This window comes from Lytechinus pictus, chromosome 3 (genome assembly GCF_037042905.1).
Source record: "Lytechinus pictus isolate F3 Inbred chromosome 3, Lp3.0, whole genome shotgun sequence".
Classification (NCBI taxonomy): domain Eukaryota; kingdom Metazoa; phylum Echinodermata; class Echinoidea; order Temnopleuroida; family Toxopneustidae; genus Lytechinus; species Lytechinus pictus.
In genome coordinates, this window is record NC_087247.1 from 13,207,421 (window position 1) to 13,218,668 (window position 11,248).

The 11,248-nt window shown below is 36.0% G+C and overlaps 1 protein-coding gene across 1 annotated transcript; it reads left to right on the top strand.

Moving 5' to 3' along the window:
* The first annotated feature begins 243 nt into the window (after nucleotides 1–243).
* On the top strand, nucleotides 244–7,724 carry LOC129256525 (transcription factor SPT20 homolog). The gene is made up of 4 exons (XM_054894708.2): nucleotides 244–401; nucleotides 4,573–4,628; nucleotides 5,574–5,585; nucleotides 6,624–7,724. Exons 2-4 carry the CDS (start codon nucleotides 4,574–4,576, stop codon nucleotides 7,277–7,279), a joined length of 723 nt encoding a protein of 240 aa, XP_054750683.2. The 5' UTR covers nucleotides 244–401; nucleotide 4,573; the 3' UTR covers nucleotides 7,280–7,724.
* Nucleotides 7,725–11,248: the final 3,524 nt, after the last annotated feature.

An 11,248-nucleotide genomic window follows, 5' to 3' on the forward strand; every position in this document is an offset into this window, starting at 1 on the left:
CAAGTCGTCTTTCCGGCGTGAGAAAATTCAAAAGCGGAAGATCTCATTGCTAAAGGAAATGAAGAGAGACAGATACTTCATATTTTTTGTGTCCCGATGATATGATACAAATCGATCATCACCTTTCACCCCCGTTAGCTTCTAGCCATGCGATTGGTGGAGATAACGGTGACGTCACTTGCTCCACAATGGCTCTGTTAAGAATTTCCATTCGGTTTCATGGTTCTATAAGATTTCTTATGAGGTTCAAAGAAAGGTCTGTTTCAACGTGATTTTTTTTTAAATAAATACGGAGTTTTCGTTTGATATAATTTACTTGGACAAACTGCTGCAACTGATTTGTTCAGTGATTCATCTTTCTTCATTTGGTCTTTCTTGAATAACACGCAGTCATTATCAAGGTAAATATGCTGCTCGCTATGATACGACTGCTTGCATCTTTTGTTATTTAGATTTTATCTATTAATGTTTCATTATTGTAATTAATTAGAGCATTCCCATGCTCACACTACGACTCTTTCGTGTGAATGTACGACATGTGTTGCAAGAGTGATTCAAAATATAACGCAAATTCTCACAGAAATTTTAAACCAACATGCATGTAAGTCGGTTCAAATATAAACCTACTACCTGTTGGCTGATGCATGCAGATTAACCAACTTTTCGGTTGGGTTGATACAAATCTGAGAGTGAATGTTATGTAGTGTTAATTAATAGGTTTGGTGGTCAAAGTTGAGAGTCGATATTTGATGAAATATTGGCTGAATAATCGGAAGTATGTAAAACCTCTATTTCAAGATATCACATGTGTGAGCTGTTAAGCAAGATGCTTCGATTTGTATAAGCTCAGCTGGTTTGGCAGAGAAGTCATCCGATAACCTGTCCAGTGCCAAATCGAGAAACAACTCAAGAGATCGATAGCTTAGATCTCGGACGAATACCTCTGGGAAGTTTTGGAGCAATAAGGAAACGGATCGATTTCATAAAGTTATGGTTGTAAGATTAATTTATCAGTGTGACGGTAGAGGGATATTGTGGAGACTGGAAAGTATTTTGTTATTTTGAGTGGAATTTTTGTGATTTTCACTAAGAAATTGATCGGTTCTGATTAGAGTCGCATTTGTGTTTCGGTGATCTGGTCAAAATGGAATAATTTATTCAAAAGTAATTTAAAACTAAATAGATCGTCGGGTCGCCAAAATTATAATTGTGTGATTAAAAAGGTGTGGAAGGTGACTCAAGTTGTCCTGCAGAACAAAATATATACTTTCGTCCAAATTATCGTAATGATATATCAAACTGCGATTCATGATAGTAGGCAAATAATTACCGCTAGTCAAAGAGATACGACAGGCTATACGTTCCGATGAGATTTAGATGTATAGCTCGAAGCATGGATGAGGAAAGATAATTATATAGCGTTTCATCGCCAACGATATAACATATTATATTTAATGCTCGCAATGATAGTAATGATAACGATGATATAATTATTAATAATATTAAAACTTATGCCAAAGTTATCAATAATATATAATCTTTGGCGTAATGAGCCCTATAATATGGCAATTGGAACAATAGTTCTGAAAAATAATGCGAGCGAGCAAATTTTTGACCTATTTAATACAATAATATGCTTTGAAATTATTTTGACATAATACTCAGAAAATAGTATAATATTTGTTTATTTCACTTTCCTTTTCTTGCTTTTTTTGTTCTTCATCGTGATTTCTTAATTCTTTCTTCTTTTTTTTTTGGGGGGGGGGGTGGTCCATGGCCCCCAAGCTAGCCCATGTATTTGCCAGTACATATAATAATAACGATGATGAGGAGGAGGAGAAGGATGATGATGATGGTGATGGTGGTGGTGGCTCATATCGTGGTTTGTGCCGGTTTGGTCGTGATAAAAATGTAAATGAACAGAAAAGAAATGATTTTAATAAAGTGAAATCTATTTGTTAAAAGGATACGAGAATACGATTTATATTTTACTGTATAATTCAATTATATTTAACACCATTTCGAGGCGATCTGGATTTAGCTGTCTTCCCAAAGCGCAGATGAGGGAAGATGAGCATAACCTTAGGTATACAGAGGTTCCCCCTTCTAATAATCAATATCACGAATATGTATATCACTGACATAGCAGGAGGGGATTTACAATATAAATTAAATCTTACAACTATATACCTCCTTAACATTTTACCCCTTCCTTTAAAATGCTGGGAATTCTTGGCACGGTCTCAAAATGGAGAGCGATGGGCTGGTTCGGGGTTGGATGATAGCCCTTGTCTGCTGGAGTTTCCTGTAAGCCAGTTAGATTCTCCTCGACCTTTCATACCGAGGAACATTAGCGTACCTAAGGGGGGCAGACTGCCCCCTGACGAGTCACATCACATGCAAGGGACGTGTCTCTGCCCCCCCCCCCCCCCCCGACGAGTCAAAACTGATCCCTGACGAGCAAAGTGTGCCCCTCCTTTGAACTTTTTTTTTTTTGCTTGTCAATTTTATTCTGGTGCGAAATGTCCTTTATTTGTGGTTGAAGACCTTTTTTTTTTTCTTTTTTTATTGCTTGTCAATTTTTTTTTCTGGTGCGAAATGTCCTTTATTTGCGGTTGAAGACCTTTTTTTTTGACGGACGAATTTGCCCCCCTTTGGAAAATCCTAGGTACGCCACTGCCGAGGAATCAACACATGCTAAGTCAAACCTTGCTCTGCTTCCTTAGTACCGGACCTTCTACAAAAATGAAATTAAATCTGTAGTCAGTTTTGATTGCTTGTAAATACAATCAACGTTAACATATTGACTACTTAATTTTCTGTGATTTACATAGGTTTTGTACAAAGACCACTCAGATCCAGTAGACTATATGCAATAAAAGTGGCGTAATGAGGCGAGGGGCCAAACATGGAGCACAATTTATCAAAGTAACGAGCGAGCGAAGCGAATAACCGGAAGAAAATTACCCTCTAAATATGCAAAGGCTGATTTTGTGATGAAATTAAACCAGTGACAACTTTGTCTCACTTATACACCATAATTGTAAAAGTCACAGTGAACAACTTCACAACACATATGACTATCAAGGATTCTTTTAGTAAAAGAAAATCTATCCAAATTTATTTAAATTCTAACACTACACGGGCACCTATTTCAGTTTCAAGCCCAAATTCGTAATCTGATTTCTTTAACCCAATAAAAAAAATATGGCAATAATGCTTTAATAACGCACAGGATCCATGAAGGTACTCCACAAACAATAATACTTGCTAACCATGTTAGATGGTAACATTGCATGCACTCATTGATAAACAACACCTTTTAATTCTGTAGTCATTATTATTGAATGTCAATTACTGTCCCTGTCTCTAAAACAAATCCCCTCTTTTAACCCCACCCCCAACCTGGTAAATTTTATGAGGGGCAAAATTTCACCCCCCCCCCCCCAACACGCACTGACTGATTTCAGATGTTCAAATTCAGACTTTTCTAATAAACTATCTTATGCAACAGTCACACTTACGATATTGACTCCAAACCGACCGATTCTATGTCATTGTTAATAGCGTAATAGCTTTGGTCGATCGGTGGTATAGGATTCACCGGTTCGACTGGGGCATACACACCGCGTTGAGGATGAGTCATATCAAAGGCAGTGCGGAAATCTGACCAAATCGAATCTTTCAGCAAGAAAACAATCGATATGACGCCTAATGGAATTTTCATGAACGGTGACGTGTTTCTGAAGAAAACTTTAACCCCCAGCCTCAGGAATAGATGATTTTTTTAATCTTAATCTACTCCATGATGAATTATACTATATGCAATGGTAATATTAATACAATACAATGGTAATATTAACATAATATATTATGATATAATATGATATAATATAACATTAATGTTTACTGTCAAATCATAATACGAGGTGTGTGTGGGTGAGGGGTGTCAGAGGATGTGTGGGTGAGTGTTTGGGTGAAATGTGTGTGCGTGTGCTTTAACATGGTGACAACATACAAAAAGAGAAAAATAATACAGGATAGTTGTTATATTTGTTTGCTTATTGTCATATTTACCCCTTCAATTATTAATTTCTAAGGTAGGAGATATCTGCAGTTTTCAAGACACGAAGGAACATATAGGGATCATATGATTTACAAAAATATGCAAGCGAAGATGAAATAAATAGTCTATGTTTGTGGGTTACATGGTAATTACTTAGAAAAATAAGATAAGAGACGCGGATCTGCCCCACTTTCCCCCCACCCCGAATAAATAAACAATAATGATAATAATAATGATGATAATATTAACAATGATAATAATAATAAATAAATGACTAGATGAAATGAATAAATATAATATATATACAGGTATATCATAATTCTTTTGAACCCATTTTGTAAATAAATAAAAAATCCGTCAATCGCAGAAACAAGTTTCTCAGTTGCCATGGAAACAGACGTCCCAATTAAATCAACGATGAATCAAAAGTACCATTATGAATCATCGAGTGAAAATAATGGAAATGAAGTTAACCGTGTTCTTATTCTTTTCCTTTCACTCTACAGAATGAAGTCTCTTCTTGCGGTGTGTGTGGTTGTTGCTCTAGTAGCGGGAATAGAAGGTATTTTTTTAAATTCTTATGTTGATTCCAACACTGTTAAGTCTACCCCAATCACAAGTTGACTTGATCAAAAAGGCAAATCAAACAAGAGGAAAACTGAAATAATCATCGAAATTTGGATGTAAAATAAGAAAGTTATAAAATTGGGGATATTATGTAGTTTATATCATACCACAGATGGAATGCAAATAAATGAACCGATTACGACACACAGTCATCATCTTTTTTTTTTCATTATTATGAAATATGAAATAAATGAAGTTTTTCCTCATTAAATGTAAAACCTGGTATTACTCAACCCTGAACATTTTGGGATTATATCCATCAGTATAATTAGTTATTATTTGACAGCAAGGGATTCTTTGTTATTAAATCTACGAAAATTGACATCTTTCATATTTCACATTACAAAGTGGAACAGATTAGTGGTAATTGTGTGGCATCATGAATTGTCTCATTTGTATATCACCCTCGTTTTGAATAATGATAAGTGATGAAATCAAGAAAAAATCTATAATGACACCTTTTTTCGTCTTTGTTATTTTGTATTTCGATTTTCATGAATTTTTTTTCATGATCGCGGCAATAAGTTTTGAACCATTCAAAAAATTCTACGATCAATACGATCGCCACGACTGATCTGATGCGATCAGATACGATATGATACGATCACTATGATTACTCCACGATTAAGACCATCGTTTCAATCGTGGCGCAAATAGTGAGAGTGGGAACTAGGTATTATGAACGATAAATCAAAATATCAAGTAGTAAAAGCAATATTGAATTATTGATATTAGTGGGGAATTTAAATTAGTTATGAATTAAGATAAAAATGCAATATTGTCGAGGTATATACCTGTATATATATAATTTTTGAAGGCGTTGTCATGTAAAAAATTCACTAATGATCATTTTATCTTTTTTCATTACTTCTTACAACAGCTCGACCGCGCGGTGAGTGTAATCTCCTCTTTCCCTTTCCCTTCCCCCTCCCCCTCTCTCTCTCTCTCTCTCTTTATATACCCTCCTCCATCTACCCATGGAATGTAAACTATTGCCACCGCATTTTGTTTGTATCGATTTGATATGTATTAGTTTTTTTTAATAAAACGTGATAATAAATATACTTTTTTTTTTTTTTAAATATATCTATGTTCAGAAAAAAAAAAGGGATATCATTAAACAAAGAAAAAAAAACATTGTTTTTCATCATCGAGTCCTGCAGAAAATTTGAAATCTTGCATTAAAAATCGAACTGAAGAAAAAAATTACAACCATCTACATATAAAAAGCTGAGTAAAGGAAGAATCACTCTGAAAATTCATTATTATTTTATCTCCGCAATTTATTGATAATTATCATTTACAAATTAAAAAAGACATACCTGTATCCACACAAAGACGTTGAACTGTTTATCATTGGGCTAAACATCGCCATGATATAGGCCCACATATTGCTTGTCCAGTCCAGATAAAAATCATCTCCTTTCTTCTTTTTTTTTTTGGGGGGGGGTGGGCAAAAAAAATTAAAAAGCTTTTCGTAAAGGTACGCAAAATTTAACGCACGAGTGGAGCATGTTATAAGGTACTAACTCAGCTACATAGGGATGTAGCATTTATCACTAGAAAAAAAAGGTTTTGCTAGCAAATCGAGGAAGCAAAAAAAGGGGGTCCTCAGTAGAATATGCATGATATATTCCTCTAAAGAATCTTTTTGGTGCCTCTCAAAGGGGTGGGGGCACGGGCCAGATGTGCCAACCCCCCCCCCCCCCCCACATTGGCCCTGGATCCGCTACCGAGTCATGCATAAATTCAATCGCAACTTACGAACAGCTTTATGAATCATCCATCAGGTTACTTAACAAAATAAACAGAAACTGATGATAGCATTGTGGTACATTGGATTATTCGCGAAGAGAAACAATAAATGACAACAGGAACAAGCAATTATTGTGCTACTCGGTTTTTTTCCCCAAAAAAAAAACTTCTTTAGGCTCAAGACCTCGTCAGCAGCGGCAGTGGAATCCTAACCAATGGAATCCTAATCAGTGGAACCCAAACCAATGGAATCCCAACCAGTGGAATCCCAACCAGTGGAATCCCAACCAGTGGAATCCCAACCAGTGGAACCCTAACCAGTGGAACCCCGACCAATGGAACACAGACCAATGGGGACAGGGTCAGTATGACGGAGACCAACAGGATGGCAATGAGCAACAGTTCGAGCAGCAGGAAAATACAGAAGAGTATCAGCAAGAGGCTCAGGAACGACAGTGGGAGATGCAAGAACAGCAGCAGGAGATGCAGGAGCAACAGGAAATGCAGGAGCAGCAGGAAATGCAGGAGCAACAGGAAATGCAGGAGCAGCCGGAAATGCAAGAGCAGCCGGAGCAACAGGAGATGCAAGAGCAGCAGGAGATGCAGGAGATGCAAGAGCAGCAGGAGATGCAGGAGCAACAGGACATGGAGGAAATGCAGGAGCAGCAGGAGTTACAGGATGAGGAGGACCAACAAGCCGCTGCGAACCTCCAGGGACCCCAGGCTCAGACGGCCCAAGGGGGTAACACATCCGAAGAATCAGACGAGGACGTCGAGGTTTCTTATAGTTCACCCAGTGATTCCAACCTCAGTTCCGGACCATTTATCTAGACTCTTTCTTCTGACACGAAGAAAAATGAATATATTAATCATTACTTTCCGTAAAATTATATATATATCAAGGAAGAGGTCAACATAATGTAGTTTTTTATTGTATCAAGATCGACTAAGATATTGTTAGGTCCAAGTTACCTCAATTCAACGCCCCGTACCGGCACCTTCTACATGTTCTATAGTGGCTTCTCCAATCCAGGATATTTTCTGTATGATTTCACGTACAATCGTCACTATTTGAGACTAAACTGACAAGAAACAGGGTGGTTGAAGCTTGTTTGCGTCCGTAACCATGCACCATTCTCCCATAAAAATGCAATTTTACCCAAATGGAATGAAAAAGAAAATATTGAAAAGTTGAAAGATAGATGGATGTATCGAAATATGAAATGAATTTTATACTGCCAATTGAAAATAAATAATAAAGTCTTTCATCTTTGCATTTCGTTTCTTTACGTTGTAATTATTCTGATGTTGTGATAATTTAACAAGGTAATTCAAGTCGACGAAAATGACAGCGATGATTTTCGAGAAGTCATTTAGACAGAATCATGGACAAAACAAAATTTTGTGAATAAGATCCTACTGCAAATTCTGTCCATGATTTTAAATTTGCGTGATGATATAAGGTTACAACCTGTCGAACTTATCTATTAATTTAGAAAAGATGAGGCACGGGCTCTTCGGCTCCAAGACTCACAATTTCGTTGGAACAGCTGGGCCCGGTCTTACAAAGAGTTACGATTGATCCAATCAATCGTAACTATGGAAATCCATCAGTGTCATAATTTTTTCTACAGGAAATTTGCAAAATGTCCTTTGTATACAAAGGAGATCACACTGAATTGTCAAGAAATTAATGAATTTATGGATATACATTCATATCTAGAATTTTTTGAACAAACATGCATTTTATATGTTGACTTTGCTGGCTTTCCATAGTTGCGATTTTGTAAGACGGGTCCCATGGCCCCATCTTACAAAGAGTTACGATTGATCCGATCAACCTCAACTATGGACGGCCAGCAACGTCAACTAACATGCATGTTTGTTAAAAAAAATCTAGATATGATATTTATTCATATATTTATTGCTTTCTTGAAATGTTAGGTTGCTTCTTTTTGTTTACAAAGGGTATTGGGAAAATTTCCTGTAGAAAAAAATATGATACTGATGGATTTCCATACATTTGACATTGATCGGATCATGGACCTATGAAGAGATGGACGATTAACGCGAGCATTTCTTTGACCCAATGATAGTCACCGTCACCTGGTTATGTGCATCTTAATGAGAACATACAGGTGTTGTAACAATAGCAATTACCATGACTACCAAGGGTATCTGATCACTCAAAGACGGAACAGTTTCCCGGTCTTGACTTTTGTTGGCTGATCCCCTGTTTCAGTATGTGCCTTTCAGTCAATTTGCTTCATATATGGATCAGCAAACTTGAGAAGCAGACGATTTTTATGATATAAAATATGATATTATTCGATCCGCTAACTACCGCTCACACATAAGGACCTCAATAACATTGAAAGATACACGATCTACACATGCATGTGCCACGTATATTTGGAATATTATGGAGAAACTTGGGAAAATTGAATTTTAAATGGTAAACAATCAATCACAATATTGCCTCTATATCAAAATATGCAGACATTTCCCCAAATAAAACACATGGAACTAAGATTAACAAAGGTAAACAAAAACTGCACATCGATTATCCATTATTTCATTGATTTTCTATCAACTGCGCATATAATTTGTGAAATATAAATGTCCAATAACGAACTAATTCAGTCCCTTCTCACGGTGACGATCATAGGACCAAAGAAGACTAGTATGAAGAGAATGTTATTCAGATGACAATTACCGTCACCTGTTAGTGAATTCATTATCTAAGCGATGAATGTCCATCTCTTCATAGGTCCATGATCGGATCAATCGTAACTCTTCGTTACACTTTCTTTCCTTTTCTCTTTCCGTTTTCTTTTCTTGTCATTTCTTTCATTCTCTCTATTTCTTTTCCCTCCTCCCTTTTCCCTTGAGACTGAATCAGGGTAGCCGTGTTACAGCCGGGTTAATGCAGCGCCTACAAGCAATGTATTAAGCGCTTAGTAAACATGGTAAATGTTGCATATTATTATTATCATTATTACTAACATCATCATAATTAGTAGTAGTAGTAATATTATCATAATTATGAAGCCGTTTCGGCCACGGACTGTTCCCAAGCCACCCCCCCTCGCTACACTCTAAAAATCGAGGATTTAAAATAAATCCAGATCGGCTTTGAATAGTGACCAGCCGAATATTATATTTAGTTTTGAACCTTGTAGATTTAAATATAAATCTAAAAGATTTGAATTTAAATCTTTTGAGATTTTAAAGTTAATCCTAAAGATTCAAAATAAATCATACATTCGGCCGATCTGGATTTATTTTAAATCCTTGATTTTTAGAGTATACTTCATGGAGGAGGGGTACAGGGCCGTTTCGTTTCATTGTCTCTTAAATACTCCCTTTTTTATCTCTGCAGCCACCCCCCCCCCCCCGTCTGTCTGTCTCTCTCTCTCTCTCTCTCTCTCTCTCTCCTTTTCATCCCTTATCTCTTCAACTCTTTTTCTTTATTTGTATTTCACTTTTTCTCCCCAACTCTCCTTCATTCCAAAAATCCTAATCTCTTCAATTTATATATTGAGGCCAACATTCCAAGCAGTATATATTTTGTGAATGTTATATGAATAAATAATATGAATAAAAAACATGTAGATGTATGCATTGTTACAAATCTAGAATAAACTTTGAACGAAACAGAGATAAGTGTATGTATCATATATCTTTGATGGAAGACCATCGTTCAAAGTTTGGTTGGGGTTAGTGAAAAAATATCCATCTTCTTATTTTTTATTTTCACCAAATATTCGCAGCATGAAATATTAGCCCTTGTAGTTATTTATCTTGTGATTTTTTTTGTCCAGTGCTTATTTTTTTAATTTAATTATTCAGTTTTGACAAATAGACTCTCATCTTTGTCGTGCTTCTGTTTTCTCTGTCCAGTTTACCCCCACCCCACTTTATTTCTCGTATTTTCTCTCTCTCCTCTACTCTGTTTTTACTTCATATTCATCTCTCCATTGCTCTTTACGTTTCATTCTCTTTTATATTTCTGTTTATTTAAAGCCCACTTATTTTGAAAAGAAATTATAGATAAACTTTTAAACTATTCGGATTAACCCCCAGTAATAGAAAAGTGAGAGAGAGGGGGGAGGGGAGAGAGAGACTTTGTAATACAACTGTGATATAATTTTGGTCTAAAAATGAATGGCAATGGCAAGAAGGTCATGTTTTTTTTTCCAAATCAAAATAATTTCCCGGGTTTATTTTCTGTAAAAACACCTTCACGTGATCTTTGATCTTTCTCCAAGATTGGACTCACATCTACCATAGATTGAAGGCAAATGAAGTTTAAATCATACATAATTATATATCTGCCATGACGTCATTACTGTAAGGAGTCGAGGATTTTTTTTTTGTAAGCTCTGCATGGATATTTCAATCCTCAATTCTCTCTCTCACTCCCCCCCCCCCCTCTCTCTCTCAATTTCTATCTATCTATCTATCTATCTATCTATCTATCTATCTATCTATCTATCTATCTATCTATCTATCTATCTATCTATATATATATATATATATATATCTATCTATCTATCTATATGTCTGTTGAGGTTTTATTATCATTTTTTGTTTGTTTTTGGTGCGCTCTGCGTGCCGAAATATGATACTGACTTTGAGCGCAAGGTAGGCCGAAAATAATGGGTTTTTTTTTTCACTTACATTAGTAAGTGGTGGAGAAAGAATTTTGAAAGGTGGACTTTATCTATTAAAAAAAACTGAAAAGGGGGCACTGTGACTGCGGTTTTCCCTCTTTTTTCGCCACTTTTCCTTCCTATC